The following is a 22,573-nucleotide window of genomic DNA, read 5'->3' as shown; positions in this document are numbered from 1 at the left end:
AAAAGCCCTCCAGCATACAGTTGTACATGCAAAGCTTGTCATACGTTCTAACAGGTTTACACGGTTTGTGTACAGACCCTGCTGCCAAAATGCTGTTCCCCTACCTATCCCTTTGAGTGTGTGAATAGAGCTAAAATTAATGACACATGGTATCTTCCACAATGGGAAAATACAAACCACATTAGTGTAAATTAGCCTTCAGGTAGCCAATGTGGTGCCCTCCACACGTTCCTGGACTCAAGCTCCCATCAGTCTAAGTCAGTATGGTTGATGGTCAGGGATGATGGCAGCTGTACTCCCAACAAGGACCTACCCCTGATGTGGTGACACATTCAGGTGTTGAAATCAAAATGGTAGAACACCACAATCCTTTCTGAAACCATATCCAGACTGTCACTATTTTGTGGGTTTGAGTCAACGGCAACCACCAAATTTAGGTCATGCAATTAAAGTGGATTTGGTAACCTTCTGCAGGAAACCTGCTCCCTCACCCAAATGGTATTTTTTCTGTGGTAAGAAAAGTGATGGCAAAATGTACTGCAAACTGTGGGATAACAGCAATATTAGTCAATGTATTATATCCTCCATATAAACAAGTCCAAGCAAATGTTTAATGAACAGGAATGCCTCAGCACAAACAAATCAGGATGAATGCTCAATCAGGAGGTCATCTGGAAGAGTCGTGAAATTCCCTCTTCCACTGCCGCACCATCCAGAAACCTGTCTTATCTTTAAGTCAATGTTCTGATATATTTCAGTGAAGTATGAACCAGTTATCAGAGTGCTGAGGCAGCTGTTTCAAAGCTAACAGGAAGCCCGAGCCAAATGCCTCTGTTTTAGGTTAGTAAAAAGGAGCATGTCAAAGGTCTTTTCCACTTTAAAGTAGAACAGTGCAATTGAATGAAAGAGACAGATTTTCTTTCTGCTGCTGTTACTGATGTGTGTGGAAGAAAATGCCTTGTTTGATGGTGTGCTCTGAAGGACGACCAACTGTTTAAGTCCACCCTAGTCTCCATTTCAAAAAGTGTAATGAGAAGATGGTGTATTCTTTCTTCTTCAAACATTCATTTCATTTTATAGTTCTATATTTAAGAAAAGGACCCTTTTCTCCAACCAAGTTAAATGGCTCCATTTTCAAATAGTCTCTAAAATTAGGAAATATCTATATATGGGGGACAACTCTTAAGGTCAGCTTTTCAAATAACCAAGAAATCTGCTCTCCTAAGGTTAAAGTATCAAGTGGATACCTAGATTATTTGAAACCAGATTCCTGGTGCAAGAGAACCAGAAGACAAAATACTTTTGTTTTTTGAGTAATATCACTGCTTTGGCACTGATAAAAGAAATATTGGTTGGCCTATATACATGAAAAATAGTCTCTGGCCAGTAATAATTCTCTCTAAAGTGCCTTTCTAAGAAAACCACTAATATGTTTTTGAAAAGTATATTGATCTCTGCCTGAAGAGCCAAAGGGGAATTCTAGCGTGTCTATTTCAGGACAAGATATCTAGAATAAATGCTGCACTACATTAAAAACAGTGCAAAGCCCCATGTGTCTCCGGGGCACTACTGTCTTCGGTGCTAGAAAGAGCAGCATCAGAGCTCCTTACTAGCCCAAGCTGTGAGATCAATTTTTGTGCCAAGGGAATATTCTCAAAGGGAAATAGTATGAAGGCTAGTTCCCTGCCACTGCGTTAAAATTTGCAGTGCGGATTATAAAATTCTTGGGAAATAGGATTGTCACCTCAAGAATAATGAACAGTAACAAAACAATGTCAGATTTCCCCCTTAAGCTAAAGTTTGGTCCCCTGAACAGTGGGAATAGCATCATTGATCAAGACTCTGACACAAGCTTGCCACCCAAAGCAATGTGCCATGCTTGAGAGAACTTCTGTAATCCCAAATCTTTGGGAAACATTTTCAGAAGAGATCACTTGATCAGATTCAGTTGATGTGGCCTGATTATATAGACAAGGTGCTATGTGTCTCCTTGACCCACTTGGTTTATTAAAGAATGTCTATGGGGGGAATCTGGCTGAGGAGTCTCAGATATGGCCAATGCATCCTTGTGAGAAGAAGTGGCCACAACCACCTTGAGTGAGTGTTTCAACAACTTCTGGATAATCCCACCCTAGACCCTTGGACTTGTCTTAGCTACTTCCTAGTGTCTTTTTGGGGGTGAGCAAAATGGTCATAGTAGGACATTTAAAAGCACTCTTGGATAAAACCATTATCTTGACTCATTTCTGGCTAGGTTCAGTCCTGCTTATTCAACCGAATTCGTCTTGGTCATCCTGTTGGATGACCTTTATTGGGATGAGGACAGGGGGAGTGCAACCCTGCTATTCTTCTTTGAACTGTCCTTGGCTGTTTATACCAATAACCATTACATTCTCCTGAACTGACTCAGTGAGTTGGGTACTGGGGCCAAAGTTTTATAGTAGTTCTGATCCTATCTCCAGGGGTGTATGATTATCTTTTGCCCACCAGCAATTGTACTATGGACTGCCACAGAGTACCATCTGGTCCCCAGGGCTATTTAACATCTATATGAGGCTGTTGGCAGCTGTCATTAGATATGGTGCAAGGTTTCATCAGTACATCCGGCTCTGTTTCTCTGTAACATCTGAATCAAGAGAGCCCACGCAAACCCTGAACCTGTGCCTGGATTTCGTGATGGGCTGGGTGAGGGCCAACAGTCTGAATCTTGGCAAGACAGAGGTGATGTGAACACTTCCCAAGTCCAGATAATTGGTCAATTGCCTGCTTTGGATGGAATTAGGTTGCCCCGAAAGAGCAGGTTAATAGTCCAGGGATACTCCTGGAAGCAACTCTGTCAACAAAGGCCAAGATGACCTCAGTGGATAGGAACACTTTTTACCAACTTTGGCTGGCAAGACAGCTAGAGCCATTTCTGGGCCAGGACAACCTGATAAACTGTTGTCCTTGTGTTGGTAACCTCCATATAAGATTACAGTAATACGCTCTGTGTGGAGTTGCCCCTGAGTTGGCCCTGAAGTTGCAGCTAGCAGGACAGAATACTGCCTTCATGTTATGCTGCTGCTGCTGCTGAAAGAATTGCACTGGCTGCCAATTAGGCACAAGCCTAAGATCAAGGTACTGGTGCTGGTATACAAAACCCTATACAACATGGGACCAGAATACCCCTTATACAACTATCACTATGCTTTGCAAGGAAAGGGCCTCCTGAAATTGCTTTCTCATCAGGAGGTCCACTCCATACAATGTAGGCAACTGAGTCTTCAGAAAAGCTTTCGGAATATCCTCCCATTACATATCAGAGAGGCGCCATCTCTATTTTATCTTCAATGCCTGCTGAAGACCTTCCTTTTCCAAAAAAACACAAAACCAACCATTTTGAGGTGTAGGTGTGTGTGTGTGAGAGAGAGAGAGAGAGAGAGAGAGAGAGGTTTTGCAATCAAGCAGTATATAAATTGTATGAAATAAACAAGCCTTTTAAATGAAGAATTTTATCTCATTTTGCATCTGTATAGGACTTATTTTTTATATATTTTTCATCGCTTATGTTTTTATTCTCAAAACACTTCAGGATGTTTATGTGGAGCAATTCATAAATGGAATAAATAAATGCAAACATAAAACAGGAAAGGCCATAAATTACAACCATTAAAGGATATCCAGATAAATTTGTTTTTATTGAGTATATTTTCAGGAGAAAGAGCCTGTCTTCATTCATCTCTCTAAGATCAGGTTATCATGCTCATTTCGAACATAGTAAAAATATGGCAAGGTGATTTTTGCCTGTGATGTACTCATAGAAAAAAAAGAAGTTTTGTGAATCTTTGTACTTTTGTTAATTTACTGTATTTATTTTTCCCGATTTCAACTATAAAATGGTGATGATCTTGAGTCAAAATGAGAGTACCCCTAAACATTTTTTTAGAAAAAAGCACCGTGTATATCACAGGAAAAGCTGAAAAAGCAGGCACTCACTAGTCAGATTTCTATTTTACCATCAATCATATACCAAAGTATCTATGGATACAAGAGAGATAGCCTCTTTTTAAGGCAAGAAATCGGGGTGGGGTGGGCTTATTGGTTTGTAGGTGTTTTTGTTCTTGTTTTTATTATATATTTTGTGTTTTCATCTTCTATTTAATGTTGTGAACTGCCCTGAGATCTACAGATTAAGGACAGTATACAAATTTTAATAACAACAACAGCCAGTAGTATCCAGTGCATTCTTTCTAGAAAAATAGGTGCCAGCACTCACCATAAAGTTGTTACACTAAGTGTCACACTTTTTAACACCAACACAAAGAGGTGCTGGTACTGCATACCTCTGAGTACCGCCTGAAGGGGAGAAAGCTCTGGTAGTATCTGTAATGAAAACCATCAGCATATGCTGATGGGTTTGTTTAGTTCAGTTCCAGGCCAGATGGTTTAATCCAATGTATTACATCTGTAATCAATCACTTTAACACTTTAAAATTAAAAATCAACCCAGGCCCAGAAATTATCCTCCTTTGTGGCTATAGAGGGATTCTTTAACTAACTAGCCTTTGTTACATTTCCAATAAGCTCCCCAGAGTACCAGTTACTTGTGAAATACTTAAAAATGTGTTGATTGGTAAAAGAGAAAACAATAAGTTAAAATGTCCACTCTCCAGTTCATTGAAATATCCATTTCACATCTGCCCCAGAGAGAGGAAAAAAGAAACACAAAAGTGATAAATTTTAACCCAAATCCTAGATGTTTTAAAATGTGATTTTGTTAGAGATTATTTCTGGTACAAACAAGCTTCTTCTTCTTCTTACTATTACTATTATTATTAGAATTTATTACCCTTCACCCTAAGGTTACCACAATTGAAAAACATCATTAATATTAAAAACACAATATTAAATATACACCCCTTCAAGCTTCTGAGGACGTAGGGACAACCAAGTGGGCACCCTCCACTGATCTAAGTACCTTAGAGGGTCAGTAACAAAGGAGGTGGTCTTGGGGCCTGAGTCGTTTAGGGCTTTAAACACTAATACAAGCACCTTAGGTAAAGGTAAAGGGACCCCTGGCCATTAGGTCCAGTCACGGACGACTCTGGGGTTGTGGCGCTCATCTCGCTTTATTGGCCAAGGGTCATGTGGCCAGCATGACTAAGCCGCCTTTGGTGAACCAGAGCAGTGCACGGAAATGCCATTTACCTTCCCACCGGAGCGGTACCTATTTATCTACTTGCACTTTGACGTGCTTTCGAACTGCTAGGTTGGCAGGAGCAGAGACCGAGCAATGGGAGCTCACCCCGTCGCGGGGATTTGAACCGCCGACCTTCTGATCAGCAAGTCCTAGGCTCTGTGGTTTAACCCACAGCGCCACCCGCGTCCCATAAGCACCTTAACTGGGCCCAGAAATGAACTGGAAGCCAATTTAGCTGTTTTAAAATGGGAGTGATATCAGATCTGAAAGGAATACCAACCAGTAATCTGGCTGATGCATTTTGGATCAATTGATGTTTCTGAGACATTTTCAAGGGTAGCCCACAACAACCCAATCTGAAAGTTATCAGAGCAGTGACCAAGTCAGCTGTGTCCAACAGGGGCCATAGTTGGTGAACCAGCTGGAGCTGAAGAAAGGCATCCCTAGCTACTGAGGACACCTGAACCTCTGATGACAGTATTGAATTTAGGAGCACCCACAAACTGCAGACCTTCCACCTTGTCCAAAAGGGGATTTTGCCATTGGGTGATAGTTGTCAGGGACCGCTTTTCTTAAGGAGCAGGTGCATTGCCACCTCCTTCAAGGCAGATGGTACTTCCCCATCTCCAGTGTGTCCTTGAACTATAATAATGCCTATTGCTTGCTCGGATGGAGGACAGAGTGTTTGTGTTGCTGTATAGAAATTTCTGACTTTTGTGTGGCTGAGATATAGCCTCAGGCAAGAATTGCATTCATTGTTCTACTCACTTTTTCCTCTGCTTCCATTCACTGTTGTATCTAGTCCCTCCCCCATCATTGCCACATGGCCCCTAGAAAGTTCCCCATGATAGAATGCGGCCCTCAGACAGTCACCACCACTAGATGGGAGTGTAGCCAGAGTTTACAATATCACTTTGCAGTATAGGAATGGGCAGATTGACATTGGACAGGAATGAGATAGGGTTGTAACACTGAAGCACAAGTATGGGGTAAACACGAGTAGGTAAGAGTAAAGCTTCACAACACACTGGAGTCAGAAAGAGTAATGCTGATCAGCCTAATTGGAAAGACTCAGAGAGAAGGTGAACATTCATTGCCTGGGAAGATGCTCCAAATTGCAGCTCTGGTAGCTAACCACACAGGGCAACTACATGCAAAACCAAGGGTTCCTGGTTCTAGTCTAAGCAACTCCTGACATGGACCAAGACTAGAGGCAACTCATTTGTATATCCTACTAAAGCCATTCATGTTCATATACTATATATTGCAGTAGTCATTTATAATTGGAAATGAAACTGAAAGAAAGCATAATTCTGGAGCATGTCCACACAAAAATCAGAAAGCTCCAAAAGCCTCCATCTGGGGGTATCCTCCATTTTCTTAAGTACCTTTCACTAGGGTGACTTCAGGTTTATTGAAAACAGCAGTGCATTATAAATACTGGCTCATTCTATTCTGCGATTCTGTAGATGTCATTAGACAATTCCTTTTTATAATTGGTGCATCATGTTAAGTTGCTGCCTTTATCCTTGATAAATAATAAAGGTGTTACAGAATAAATGACTACATGCGAATTTTTGTATTACAATATTGCTTCTCACTTACAACCTCATTCTGGAATGTTATACTCTAGTTAATCTGTTATATCTTTGACATCTATGATTAAAGATTCAGATCACAACAATTGACTTTTGCAGTATTCGCTCCCAGTTCAGCACCTCTGTTTTACCACCAACTACAAAAGAATATACAGGCACGAGCATTCTTCAGTTTAAAAAAGAAAAGGAGAGAGTTGTTTTAATCAAGGTGGATGAACATGTATTCATTTTTCACCTGTCTAGACAAGATCAACTCAAATTAATTTCTTAGTACAGACATCTAACCCTTCATGGCTGTATTCTAAATGCCATTTCAAGTTTCATCGTCCTCACAGTCACAAGTGAAGGGCATAGCACTCTGTTTCCCTTGTAAATGCTGAGGAGAGATGTAGACCTATCAGCCACGTTACTAGTGGCACTAATAACAGTACAGAGCAGACTGCTCCATCTTCATCAAGGGCTACGTATCAATTGAGACACACTGTTGATGATAACCTGACTCAGCTCTAAGTACAATGGACTCTTTATTACATAGGTTACTATCAGAGTTCATGGCTGCAAGCCCCAGCAAATTATGTTTTGCCAAAGAGAGGGGGGGATGGAAATGCCCAAACATCCAGTCTCCCTTGGGGGGAGGGATGAAACGTGAACTACAGAGTAAAGGTATAATTGACTGGTTTCTGAAGCAGATGCAAGAAACTGCAACACTAGTCTTTGAATTATTTTTCTCTAGTCCTCTGACTTGATGGGCTGTTTACCTGTTGGGAGGCTGGAACATGTCAGAATGACAGCACATCATACCATGAGCAGAATAAATCCGTGTCTATGCCAGCAAATAAGACAAACAATGTATCATAAGCCTTTGTCCCAAACTTAAAATGCAAATTTATTCAAAATAAATCTCCCAAAAGGCTTCATCTGCTTGGGGGAAACCAGATTGAGAAAATGGGGATAAGATTAAGAATTCCATTATTCACTACCCTTTGGCATCAAGGCTTTTATTTCTGTAAACATACCATGTGGCTAGAGCTGACCCAACCATAGAAGCAATCCAAGTGGTCTCCTGGGACAGCAGGAGTGAAAAATTGTGTGCCAGCATCTTCAAAGACATTCCGAACAATCCTAGGGAGCACCTGTCAGATCTCAGGCTCTTTCAGACAACATATTTATTGAACATTCATCCTGATTTGTATGCACAAAGCTTACACAGAGGTTTGAGCAAATCTGGTCTTTAGGATGCGTTTGTTCAGATGTGTTTGTGGGAAGGTTACATGACAAGAAGCTTGTGGAATGTTTATACAACTTATAATCTTTATACAACTTATCCATTAATCTTCATCATTCCACATTTTTCAGGGCCTTTCCACATCACTTTCCTAACTGCAAAAAAAGTGTGTACAGTGGTACCTCGGGTTAAGTACTTAATTCATTCCGGAGGTCCGTTCTTAACCTGAAATTGTTCTTAACCTGAAGCACCACTTTGGCTAATGGGGCCTCCTGCTGCTGCCGCACCACCGGAGCACAATTTCTGTTCTCATCCTGAAGCAAAGTTCTTAACCTGAGTTAGTATTTCTGGGTTAGTGGAGTCTGTAACCTGAAGCGTATGTAACCTGAAGCGTATGTAACCTGAAGCGTATGTAACCTAAAGCGTATGTAACCCGAGGTACCACTGTATTTGTTGCACTAATGCAACAGAATACTTTAATCCTAAATATATCAGCATTTGAATCCCTCCTGCAAAATATTGACAGTCTGGAGGTGCCCCATACAATTCAGCCAGGGATGAGAGAGAAAATCAATACACATCACATTTAAAGACAAACTTCCCCAATTTGTACTTTCCACATAATATGGGAGCAGAAAAGCAGCAATCCTTTGAAATTTGCACTTCTTTGAATTTTGCAATGCAGTTCTCTAGTCTTGTGTCCAAAAATGCATATACTAGGGTATATGTGTTATATTCATGAAAATGCACTATATTAGTGAAAATAATATACAAAAATGCATTATATTAAGGAAAATTACTTGCAAAACTGTATCTTAGGAGAAATTAGCAATAAATTGGTGAAGAATTTTCATGAGGACTTTTAAGAAAGAATTTGCAACCTGATGTTGAAATGTGGAGAACTGAACTTAAGATTGGGAAAATGAGAAACTTACAGAAACCAAAATTGACATCCTTAAATGCAGCTGCTTGGACGACAAAGGCTGCCATTCTAACCACGTCAATGTAAAAGTAAGTCCTGCTGAATTCAGTGGGGCTTACTACTGCCAGGTAAGTGAGATTAGGCTTGCTGCCTAAATGCCCTAAGTCAACCCTGCATAGAGATGGTTATACATAAAGTGTGGTAGCCAATATGGTGTGATGCTTAGAGTGAGAGACTAGAACCCAGATTTCCTCTCATGAATAAACTCACAAGGTGGCTGTGAGCCAATCACTAGCTGTTAGGCTAACCTAGCTCATAGGGCGGTGTAAGAATAAAATGCGACAGGGACTATGTACATTGTCTTGAATTTTTTGGAAGAAAGGTGGGATATAAATGCAATACATAAGCACAGGGTCTCTATATTACTTTTTATTCCTATAGTCATCATGATCCTATTTCCACACGTCCAGGATAACTTGAAAAGGGCAGTGTGTAATATATTTCCTAGACAGGGAAGCTGGTGGGCCTCTGATAAATGGTCAACTCACCTACCAAGGAGGGGAAATTGCAGCTCCTCCCATGTCCCATCACAAATTTCTCCTGAAAGAGGAACTGTCACTTAATTGGACTTCCTGCTTCAGCGTCTCCTCAATTTCACGTTCACTTCTGATTTATTTTTTTTAATGAAGAAAGGAATTGCTCATCTGACTCTCAAGAAACATTTTACAAATGATGATGAGTGACTGAAACTTGATTTAGCATCATATTAGTAACGGCTGTGTTGTGTGTTTACATATTCAGATAAATTCTGCTGGAGGTCAAAGTGGCCTATCCATGATTAATCTGTGATTGATCTGGCTGCTGGCACAGCTGCAGTATTTGCATAGCTCCTCAAACAGAAGATGAGAAAATGCCGTTATATTATGGGAAAGCATTCCTGAGCAACCACAGAGGCCAAGGTAAGGGTCGCTGCACGCTTGAGCTGCAGTCTTGTCTCTTTTAGAATGAATTTCGCAGCTGAAGGACAGACACAATTGCTTTCACGTACAAATGGAAGAGGTGAAAAGGAACAAGGACTGAGGAAGGGGAGGGAGTCGTAAGGTAAGCAAAAGAAAGGGTGGGGGGAGAAAGACAGAAAATTGAAAGGAAGGGAAGGTGATCTCACTGAGAAGTGGTATTTCCAAGAACTATTGGCAGAAATAGCAGGTTAGTTGCAATCTAATATATTCAAGTTACCTGGATGGATTTACTTCAGTAAGGCCTTTAGGGAATTGGATCTCAGTGATCGGTAGCACATTGCTCTGAAATCTTCATGAAGTAACTCCCTGAAAGGCTCAAACCTCACTGTGTTTCACCAAACTGGTTAAATCAATACTAACTATAATATTAAAAAAGTAATTAGAAAAGTTGATACAAACCATAATGCTGCTGCTCTGGCTGACTTTGGAAGGAAAAGCAGAATAGAATTTTTGCATTTTTATGTTGCGAACTGCCCTGTGATCTTTGGATAAAATACAGTATACAAATTTAATAAACAAATAAAAATGAATAAATAAAATAAATAAGTCAAAAAAGGATAGCAGAATACAATACAGTGGTACCTCGGTTTTCGAACGTCTCCATTGACAAACATTTTGGTTTACGAATGCCACAAACCTGGAAGTACAGTGGTACCTTGGTTTAAGAACAGCTTAGTTTATGAACAACTTGGATTAAGAATGCTGCAAACCAGAAGTAGGTGTTTTGGTTTGTGAACTTTGCCTTGGAATAAGAACATGTTTCACTTCCTGTTGAGTGTGTTCCATTTGTAAATTGAGTCCCCCGCTGTTTTGGTAAAGCACACCTTGGTTTAAGAATGCTTTGGTTTAAGAACGGACTTCCAGAACGGATTAAGTTCATAAACCAAGATACCACTGAAAATGTTTTGGTTTTCGAACATGCCTCGGAAGTCGAACATGACACGCGGCTTCCACTGAGTGCAAGATCCTGAGGCCTAGCTGTCGGCTGTTGAGTTTTCGGTTTTTGAACGTTTTAGAACTCGAACGGTCTTTTGGAACGGATAAAGCTCAAAAATCGAGGTACCACTCTACAAAACTTCCCCATTCAAAATAGATGGTAGAATCAGCAGCCAAAGAGCAGCTTCTGATATGCATTCCACCCTGCAAGTTCAGTTACCATTTTAAGTTAGTTTGGTGATAACTAGGAGCAGCAATAACATGTGACCTCAGTAGCATGAATTACACTTTAAATGTATATTGTAATAGAGTATGCCATCTGAGTTTTCAGATCTCACTCCACCATTATTTTTGGGTGGGGGAGGGGAGTGGAATGATAATGCCCTCATGACTACTACTAGAAAAAAAGTATCAGGCTTCTTTTTTGCCTTATGGAGCAATTCTTAAAAAGGGCTGGGACAGAGTGATGTGGTATAGCTCACACAGACCAGGGTGGAAAGGGGCCAAATAATTTCTATATCTCCATTCATTATAGTGCTGTTTACTGCTTTATGTTTCACTATTGTGTTGTAAATTTTAAATGTTTTATGGGTACCATTCTAAAATCAATTTTGAATCAAGGTGCAGTTTATATTTTTTTGAAAAATATATAAATATTACCAGGAGTTGCATCCAGAAGAGAATTCCGGGGGTGTTCAGCTGTTGTAAATGCAGCTCAGACTGCATAAATATGTTTTCATAGAGATTCACATGGAAATGGCTCAAATCTTGACGAATTTTCTGCATTCAGTACTTAAACAAGCACTCAAAAAATATACTAATCTAGTTGTAGAACCTCCCAGAATGCAGGGATCTTTCAGCACTGGGAAGCCACTATGATTGACATCTTCAGTGAGGACACAGAGAAATTGGATGACAAAGATAAACAAGAATTAATCATCCCCCTCAAGAATGGAAACACGTTAAGAAAGACGTAGATGAACTAGCATGGAAAGTATCATAAAATCAGATTTGGCAACCTACCCACTACAGGAAAAATCCCAGTCCTATGTCCATGATATTCAAGAAAGATATGACATACCCTATGAAGGGCAAAATAGAAATAACAGCATAATGGCATGTTTTGGAAGCTAGTATATAATTTGGGAGATTCTTATAATTTAGCTCTAGCATTGTATATAAAACAAATTCAATATAGTGTTTAACAGCAAGCACAAGAAACCATCCTATTTCCAAATCGCTTACACTCTAAACAGATAAACAGTTGAAGCTGAAACTGAAACAAAGCCTACTAGCTTAGGCCCAGTTGGGACCAGTGTGGCTGGTGTGAGGCTGCGCTCCAAGTCTGCACTCTGTAAAGGGAGACTGGAAGCGTAGACGAACACGTTATTATAAATGAGGGAAGGATTCCCTCCCCCCAGCATATTTGCAAGGCTGCATTCTTTCTAGTTGGATGAACCAACTCTACCTCAGAGTACCTGATGATGCTATGGTGTGGCTTGGGTGTTGTTATACAGTGCATCTCACATGTTGCAGGCTGCTGGATCTCCCACCCCTGTTTTGTTCAGTCTCTATCCGCCACAGCCACTCCCAGAATTTGATTGCGGCCTCCCCATACCAGATATACTTCACAAATTTCCCACAGTGCTTTTTTTTCTTTCTCAATAGACCACCATACAGTGGTACCTCTGGATGCGAACGGGATCCATTCCGGAGCCCTGTTCGCATCCTGATTAGAACGTAACATGTGATTGCGCAGGTCGCATTTCGCCGCTTATGCACATGCGCGTGACACCATTTTGCACGTCTGTGCATGCGTGAGTGGCGAAACCCAGAAGTAACGCAGTCCATTACTTCTGGGTCGCCGCAGAGCATAATCTGAAAATGCTCAACCTGAAGGTATGCTTTAACCCGAGGTATGACTGTACTTTCTTCTCTGCCTTCCTCCCACCCAGGCCAAACTGCCCCGACTGTCACTATCCCATCATTGCAATTCCCTTGGCAACAGTTGCCAAGGCAGCCCAGAGACTGCCCCTCCCAAAAAACTACTTACAATTTTGCTTACCCCACTTTTCACCAGGCAACTAGCCTTATAAAATATATCAAAACCAAAACAGAAACATTAAACAATCATCTCATATTATGAAACCACAAGAATATACATGGTCTACCACAGGAGAATTCACCTGCGAAGTTTTTCCTGAGCTGTAGCAAGGATGGAGGTTATATGTTAGAATTTGGATGGAGTCTGGGGGATTCTTGTGCATTTAAAATTTTATGTCGAGAAGACCAGGCTGAATCTGACATGATTGTTTGTATGAACATGAACTTTCTTACATAGAGATATATTTGAAAGTAATCAGTAGAGTCTACAGAAGGGTTTGCAACTGGTTGATTCCGCATGTAGAACTGGCCCTTACTTTCCCATTTAAAATCAATAGGACCTACTTCTATGGGGGCAGCAGGTGGGGGAATAACATGGTAGAGGCACTCAGAAAGTTGGCAATATAAATGGGAATATATGACCTTGATCTTATCCAAAACTGACAAAGTGCATTAACCACTAATAAATTGCCATTAGTTCCCACTAAAATATGACACCCTACTGACATGCATGGTGTCGCTCGCTGCTTCATCATTTCATTAAGTATAAGGGAAAAGAAATATAAATAATATTCAGATGCTGCCATACATTGTAGTCTTATTCTTGTCCTAACAGATTCATTATATCTTTTGCAGTAAACAGGCTTCACTGAAATCCTTTATTAGAACATACTGCCTATGATTTTATTCAATTTTCTTCAGGCCTTTTAGTGCGTCTCATTTATCTCGCCTTATCCATGGAAGTCATCTGTAGCAATGTTGTCAGCTACAGGAGATATTCCGATAGCACCAGAACAGAGACAGCTGCAGGCTCCAGTGCCTTCGGAGCCAGCTAACAAGCAGGTCACAGTTTCCAGCAGCAATTTCTTCTTTCTTTGGCTCCTTCAGACTCTTTGGGCATACTTCCCCTCTCTGTCTCTATCTCTCTCATTTTTTTCTCTGGCAAAGCAATTCTGTGCCCTTCTTTCCTCTAAAATACAATTTTAATGCAACTATAGGTATCAAAATGTTCCTTCTAACATGCAGCTTAAACAGCATCTAAAAAATCCCAACCTTTCTATAGCCATACCAAATTATGGGGTCTAAACAGCTATTGGGGGGGGGAGTTTTGAAACACTGTGTGTATGAGAGAGAGAGAGAAGAGTTTGGATTTGATATCCCGCTTTATCACTACCCAAAGGAGTCTCAAAGCGGCTAGCAATCTCCTTTCCCTTCCTCCCTCACAACAAACACTCAGTGAGGTGAGTGGGGCTGAGAGACTTCAGAGAAGTGTGACTAGCCCAAGGTCACTCAGCAGCTGCATGTGGAGGAGTGGAGACGCGAACCTGGTTCCCCAGATTATGAGTCTACCGCTCTTAAGAGAGAGAGAGAGAGAGAAAGTGTGGTCACTTAAAGGTCGCCAAAGGGAATATATAAATTGTTATACTTTAAAGCAAAATATAATCCATCTCAGCATAGCAGGAAATGCCAAACCTGTGTATCTGCTCTGTCTGCTGTCCAGGTGCTAACTGTTGATGAACAACTTCAAGCCCCCTCTTAGGGCTTGTGTTTTTAAATTTTTCTTGGACTAGGCAAAAAAACAAACAAACAAACCCTTGGCTTCAAATAAATTCCTTCAAAAAGAGTCCTCTTTAAACTAGAGCATATATTAACGGCCTCTGCTTCCCTGGGTCATCAAATTCTGAAATTGTTCTAAAATAAGGAACAGTGAGTGGATGACATAACCAGTTAAATTTATTGGATAAAAATATTGGTCACCATCACAAAAAAGTACAGAAATACTAATGGTACCGAGATGCATTTTAGTATAGCAGGTCCCCAGCACTTTGGAAGGACCTCATCTTGTAAAATGACATTTTGTCCAATCCGTTGGGCTGCTAAGGCAAACCTAGAAACCTTGTATGCAGTGATTATCTCCATCCACAAGCAAATAATTTTTCTCCCTACTATTCAATAAGGACCTTCTGTGAATAATTCCTTTGAGAGAGCTATACCTAGGAGAATTGTACAAGAAGCAACATGGTACGTGATGAACAATATTCTCCAATTCTCCCTGCCTGCAGAAACGTAATTGACAATTTACAGAGACTCTATATATGGGCGGCATAAGACGGATTCTGAGTAGTGCAAAATATAGTGGAACTGCTACTTCCCATGTTTGGAAAACTTTGGCGAGTGGGTGGGGCTGCCAATCACTTAATGTCATTATGACACCAGATGATGATTTCAAAGATTTCACTCTTGAGTGCCAATCAGTCGATGAGCACTGATAATGAGCTCTTTTGAAGGTGTGCTAAATAGGCTCAGGTACTGGTGGGGAACCATCACTGGTTTAGAGCTTTACAAGTAATGAACAAAATCTTAAACTTGGCCCAGTAGCAAATCGGTAGCCAGTGTAGCTTAGAAATAGTGTGATATCCTCACAGCTGATAGCTCCACTCAGCAACCTAGCCATTGCATTCTGCACAAGATGTTGTCTCTGACCAACCATAGGTGCAACCCCACATAGACAGCATTACAGTGATTCAGTCTTGAGGCTACCAACACGAGTCACTGTGCCCAATCTACCCCTATCCCAGAAAGGCTGCAGCTGGTAAAAGGCACTCCTGCCACCTGGACCTTCAGTGACAATTTTAGATTGAGGAGCACTCCCATACTATGTATATGTTCCTTCAGGGGGTGGTACATTCCCATCTAGAGCAGGCAAATTATCCAATTCCTGGACTGCCCACCCACAAGGCTACCAACTTGTCAGGATTCCATCTCAGCTTCTTGGCCCTCATCCAGTGAACTTCCTTTGCTGTAGGAAAACCACACATCAGGGTCAGATGATGGGCAACGGGAACCCTTTCAGGTTTAGGAAGGGTTTTCCATTGAAACCCTTGCTAAAACTGAGTATGGGGGTGGGAATCTGCTGCTCACCAGGAGGGAGAGGGATGAGGCAATGGGGAGGTCAGTGCAGTGCAAATGCACTGCAGGAGTCAAGCCAACATTCCTGCTGGTATATTTGCACCTTGCTGACCTCCTTGCCACTTCAGCCCTCCCATTCCTGGTGAGCAGCAGTGACTCAGCTATCAGGAAGTCAGATGAGCACCACCAGCCCACCCACAACTGCCTTTTCCCCTTCCTCCAAGGAGCATGAACAGCTCTGTTCCATGCTAGCTGGAATCCTGGACAAGAACACTTTTTAAAAGGGCTGGCTGCAGTTTTTTATATGAATGGTTTCTGCCCTCTATTTCTAATACTGGATCGCTCCTCCCTCACTTTAGAAGAGGATGGCCAGTCCATTTCTACTATAGCTTCATTTTATCTGCATTGCTTTAACAAGCTTTAAAACATCCTGCAAAAATTGAGAGAGCAAAATTTAGTACAGAAGGGTGTGGTGACTTACTGGACTCTACAGCTTTGCTGAGTTTACATATTTCCAATTCCATGGAAAAGTCTGCTGGCCTTAATAGAGCTAAGCTGATGTGTCACTTCTTCAGAACTGCTTTCACCATCCACTCCACTAAAACAGGCAGCATAAACCAAAGGTCGTTGTTATAAATGTCAATAATTTAAAATACTTATGTGAACTGTGGGTCATTGCAACTTTGTACTTTAAACATAGCAGTCTGGTAGGCTGAGTAAGAAAAAAAAGGAACTGCTGCACATTGACTCACACTATTGATCCATCTCATTCAGGGATCCATAATCGGATCACTAGCAGTGACTCTTCAAGGTCCCTGGTAATGGTCTCCCAGCCCTACTTCCTGAAATCCTTTAACCCTTAGTTTAACAAATTCTGGAGTGGCCCCCAATGGAAGTTCCACAGAAAAGAGGACCCTGAGATGAACATGCAGTTTCTCTCAGAACCAGGTAAAGTTTGGTGCTGAAACCACTGTCACCTCTAAAGAAAAGTTAGATAACCCTGGGCCTTTGTTTTTAAGGAGACACCAGTCCCTAGCCTCACATATGGAAGCACCACATCAAAATTCTTTTCCAAGTGAGAAAAATAATACATTGATACAGGGTGCTGTGAGAAGGAAGGGGGGCTTCAAATAGACTTCAGTCACTGGGCCTCTCAAAGGGGGCTTGGATTCTTATATACGGTATATCAGGTGTTATGAACCCAAAATCCAGCAGTGACCAAGACACCAAGTCAGGGGCTGCAGAGTCTCCAGCTAGGGAGTTAAACTGTTTTCCTGACTCTGATATTGGTGACCAGGGAGCCACTAGGGCTGATGGAGCTTGAATCCAATGAAACTAAATGTCTCACTGGTACAATGGTGCAGTAACACACCAGCTGGGGAGCCGAGTGAAGAAGTAGAGGCAGTTCTCATGGAAGGGGATGAAGCCTTGGAGGGGTGGGTTGGTGCAGATGCTCAAATTGCTTCCGTCTGTATCTAGCCTTTGGCAGAGCAAATTGCTGTCAGGAATCGGCAAGACACCAGCAAACTATGTGCATTATGCGCCATACTCTAAGGATACAAACAAACTGTGTGCAATGTGCTCCATACACAATCATATATACAGAGAGAAGGAGAGAGAGTTGCAATTGTCTTATTGATTTTATGCTGTTCATCACCATGATATGTTTCTTCATGTTGGCAATACAGTCAGTTTTGCAAATTAATATATAAAATAACAGCAATGTTCAAAAGTTTGAGAACCATTGCTTTCACCAGAAAAGCACCTCCTACTCAGCCAATATTAAGCCAAAGCTTCATCCATAGACTGAATGAAAACTTTAATAAATGCACACACCAGATCCCACTGTTAATCTTCAAAAGAAGATAAGAGCAAAGGATTGTTGTGCCCAAAGTTTTGCTACAGTTAGTTTGAAGACACCAGTCGGATGGAAAAAGAACTGATGCTGTGGTCTTGTTACCAGTGTATTCCTTTGACAGCCATTATTTGAAGAGGCATGTGCTATGCCCTCCCAGCGCACTGTGCAAGTGTTGCCCTCCTATGCTGTGCAACAAGCCATCACCCTAATTACCTATTAATAGCTTGCCATCTGATCAAGATGATTCAGGCAATCTGGAATAAATTGAAAGCACATGTATGATGTCCCTGAACTTGTTCTTCTACTCATTATTTCTGTTTTAGTACTTTATATGCAAGAATAAAAACTGTTCCATCCAGGAGGAGGCTTGGCAGGTACCCTTTCAAAATACGAATGTATATTGCATAACTGTTGATGTGAGAGGGTTCTTTTTTATTGTATAGGTAGGTGCTCTGCACACTAACTGCCCAAAATCTGATCTGTTTTTCACAATGAAGCAACCTCCACATATGGTATTAGTTGTTATGATCTACACATTATCTTACTATCTTCCATAAGCAACTTGCTAAAATGTGCAACTGCTCTGACAAGATTAGAGTTGCCAGACTTCCAGTTCTGACCTGAAGTCTCTAGGTTTGCCTGGTTCCTTGCAGGTGGCAGGTGGGTAGCTTGCATCTCCAGGTGAGCAAGAGTGTTGTTAATAAAAAAACAACTACTAAGAAGGTAGTGTGTGCTGCTTGCAATCTTGAGTCCAGCAGGAGCTGCCTGCAAATTATAGCATAGACATTGGAGGGGAGGGCCGTTCCCACCTCTGCTTCTCTCTCCCAGTTATCCTCCATCTCCCGGAACTCATCTCCATGATATTACCAGGGACTGCCTGGTTTATTCCTAACTATTTATTGAATGTAGAATAAAACTATCTTCAGAATGCACACACATGTATATCATTTGACCTCCCTCCATTTGTTTTGTTTTTTCATTCCCGCCACCTCTACTCTGAATTACCTTTAGAATTGCCACTTGGTCAGTCCTCAGTCTGCTGCTATATCATCTGATGAGCCTGGACTTAGTCTATATATTTGCATATTTGAAATGCACTTATACTTAAACAGAGTCACTGTAGCCAGTCCTGGGCACAAGGTAAACAAATGGAAACTGTGGTAGGTGTAGGGGTGTGTGTGTGTGTGTGTGTGTGTGTGTGTGTGTGTATCTCTACCTACCACAATCAGCAGTCCTTGAAAATGTGGCAATTTTAGCTACTGCATTTATGGCGCAGTCTTACATATGTATACCCCAAAGTAAATTCCCATTGTGTTTCCCAGGCAACTGAGTATAGGATTGCAGACAGAGTAGTTTCATTTTCCAAAGTGGTGCTATTTTTCTTTCTCTAAATATTTCTGTCATTGTAATAACAGTAACTTTCTGAAAAGGAAGAAATTAAGATTTACACAGTAATATAAACTGATCTACAATGCAAGCGCATAGTGCGTTGACTAGCTATTTTGACAAATACAGAGAATAGGAACTGGTCTGCTTATATATGCTTCCCAAATACATCAAGTTCACTTTCAGCTTATTCCACTGCAGAGATTTGGCACCTCCATCCACAGCATGGACTCACTCTGCATGATCTTAAACTCTGAGATCCCTTGAATAAACGTTCATTTCATAGTAGGATTAAGATTGTTTTTAAATTAATTTTTTTTAAAGAGGGGTTTCAAATTATTTCCTGCCATGATTCGGTAGCAGTGAAATACAGTGCTACTATATTCCAGGCCACACCACTCTGAAATTGATGCCATTTACTAGAAGCTCTCAACAAGAGATCCCTTAATTGGAAGAACATCCTTCTCAATCAGAAGTGGCTGAGCTAAAGGATGCCCTCGAAATATCAATGTGGGCTCAAGCTATTTAAAATGTCACGGTTAACCTTTATAAAAACCTGATTTAATTAGAAAATTATAATGAGAGCATCCTCACCAGTAGGAAATTCCTGTTTCAAATGAATTTCTTGTTAACTTTCTATGGCAATATAGAGAGCACCTTTTATTCTATTGTTGGGATAGGTTTAGCACGCTCACGACATCAAGGATAGCACTACTTTGATTAATTTTTATTTGCTAGGATTAGAGTTAATTACTGTAGCATGCCCAAGAGTGGAGGCAAGTTGGACAGAACTAGCTATGTTTTGCAGATGCCGCCAGCAGCTCTTAGGTATATATAAAAAAGCAAAACAATATATAGACTAATCAATGTCCTTTAGGCACTGTACTATGGTTTTCTCTCTCTCTCTCTCTAAAATAATTAATGAAAGGAACCTGCGAGCTGAGTAAAAAATGTTCAGTTTCAAATGGCAAGATATCTTGTGGAAAGGTAGCAATTGCAGGGTAGAATTGGAGTGTGCTAAGGCATAATAAGAACTTCATGTGTCATGAAGTAACCATATTTGGGAATAGTTATTTAGCCAGATTTTTAGCTTTTGACAACAGATAAAATTTACAGGTTTTCTAGCTGATGAGCTGCACAGCTATATGAATATACAAATGTGTATGTACCAGGGGCAGGCAAAGGGTAGATCAATAGTATTTTCCTTTTTCCTTTTCTTTTGTTATGTAGGTTTGCGCCCCCCCCCCCATTTTCATCTTTAAACTGTTTAACATAGCTACATAGATATCTGTTCTTTCTCTACCTTAGAGCATACGGCATGCAACAATTACATAAAATTAAAACTAAAACAGCAAACACTCAGATAAATGTTTCTGAATATATTAACAAAGTTGTGCCAAAGTGTATATAACCAAAATTATTACAGTTATTAGAGATATGAAATAATGTATAGTAACGTGAAATGCTGAGATTGGTAGCCATTAATAAAATATATTTTGTATCAATAATGATTAGAATTTATAGGGAGGAGGAGATAGGAAAAAAAGAAAATATGTACTTTGTGCCAGACTGTATTTTAAACTATGGGTACTGCTCTACCATATGCCTCATTATTTGTGTAATCAATAAAGTCACACCAGACTGCATAAAAATTGTTGTGTTTCTTTTGGCCTCTTGCTAAGTTTAATTTTTGTGCCAGTTTCTCCAATAATGCTGTTTGCCAAATTGTATTATATCATTGGTCCATAGTTAATAATTGTAATGATTTCCATGTTCTGGAAATAGTTGGTCTTGCAGCAGTTAATAGATGTAAATTAGAAACAAAGAACTCATAACACAACATATTGTGACTATACAAGTAAAGCCAGTCCTGGGGTCATGGGGACTGTCTGCCTTGTAATAAAATATATTTCTGTAACTACATTTTCCCATAACTTTTCTATTTTTGGACACTCCCACCACACATGCTGATTTGTCCCTATAGTGGTGATCAGGAGGACTGATAGATCTCTAGGGAGTTTACAGTAGTTTGGCAAGGGTTTGTGACTCCCAACTGTCTTATTAAAAATCAACAGCTAAAAAGCTCCCCTCCCACACCATGCTCCTAAATTTGGTTCTTGAAAAAGAAAGGGGGGATTTTTAAAAATGTTTTTGTAAAATAAATTCTGAGCCTGGTTCTGATTCTGATCACAAATTCTTGGGTTCAGAATGTGATCACAGGCACCCTGTTCCATAATTCTCAGCAGCCAAGCCACTATTTTGCACCTGGCTTCGGTTGGTGGATCTCGAGAGTTCTAGTTAATAAAGTAGATCCCAACAGCTATCCCTGGTGTTTACACACAGAGAGACATATTGATTTTAACTGCTGCCTGCAACATATTATAGTGCTGTTTGGGAACTTCCTTAGGGGAGGAAAGACAGGTTATAAATTTGAAATAAGAACAGGAAAGAGGAATAGCAAGACAATGGCTGCAGCTGAACAATACCTATAATATAAAACCTGAATAGCTCCTTAACAATATAGTTGTTGTTATAGGAGAAAACAGTGAGTTGGAGCACAGTGGTAGAACATGATGTTGTGATCAGGGCCAGCTTTGCATAGCTTCTGCATGTCTATGTTGCCCAAATTTCATTTTGGGAGCCAGCATTGTGAGTTGTCTTTGAGCGGGAGGCCTGGAGTGCTGCCTTACAGTGTACATAGGACCAAGATACATGGAATGTGAGGGAGCTGCTTCAGTGACCTGCAACACCTGTGCCATGTTTGTCTTCCTGGCAGATAAAAGTATACTTGGAGCAAGTGCAAATTGTTGCCTTACTGGAAGAGAAGGTAAAACAAACTTGAGGCCTGCCTAGCCACACTTTGAGCTACAGGACAAGATGCAGAGTTTCTTGATAGAGCTGAGTGGACTTAGGGACTCCACTGTGGCTTTGTGTAGGGTTTACTCCTTAAGCCTTTTCTACTCCAGAATATGTCCTGCAAGTATTGATTGTTCCTCAGGGTTTACTCCCGAAGCCTTTCTCGCAAATGAGTATAGCCGCAAAGCAGCAGGATCAAAGTTTTTCTTCTCGTAGATGGGCTATGTCCCCAGGTTGACAACCCCCATCAGCCCCCTCATTTACTTCAACAGCATGTGCAGAAACCACCTTCTCGACTGTTGGACCTGCTATTGGTCTCTTCCACTCAATATGCTGGAACCAGGCTTCGCATGCAGGGGATAGACAAGTCCCTGACTCACCAAGGGAGACCCATTGGCCACCAGCTGAAGCTGTTTCCTACAGTGTGACCACTGTTGCATAATGACAGCTTCTAGGAGCCATAGGCAGTGGAAGACAGGAGTGCCTGGCGTGCTCTGGTCCATGGGGTCACAAAGAGTCGGACACGACTAAACGACTAATCAATCAATCAGGAGCCATAGGTGAGAGCTAAGTGCACGGTG

The 22,573-nt window shown here is 40.9% G+C and overlaps 1 protein-coding gene across 1 annotated transcript in view; it reads left to right on the top strand.

Annotated features, from left to right (window-relative positions):
- The first annotated feature begins 9,615 nt into the window (after positions 1-9,615).
- Positions 9,616-22,573, top strand: part of LOC310744577 (interleukin-6 receptor subunit beta-like) — a 63,450-nt gene continuing 50,492 nt past the window's right edge. Inside the window, exon 1 of the mRNA XM_083576102.1 lies at positions 9,616-9,883. Within this exon, the coding sequence (XP_083432228.1) occupies positions 9,835-9,883 (49 nt within the window). The 5' untranslated portion in view covers positions 9,616-9,834. The remainder of the gene's footprint in view (positions 9,884-22,573) is intronic.

Source organism: Podarcis filfolensis (genome assembly GCF_964270895.1).
Source record: "Podarcis filfolensis genome assembly, chromosome: 11".
Classification (NCBI taxonomy): domain Eukaryota; kingdom Metazoa; phylum Chordata; class Lepidosauria; order Squamata; family Lacertidae; genus Podarcis; species Podarcis filfolensis.
Note: the sequence above shows the minus strand (reverse complement) of the source record. Positions and strands in the feature narration are given on the sequence as shown.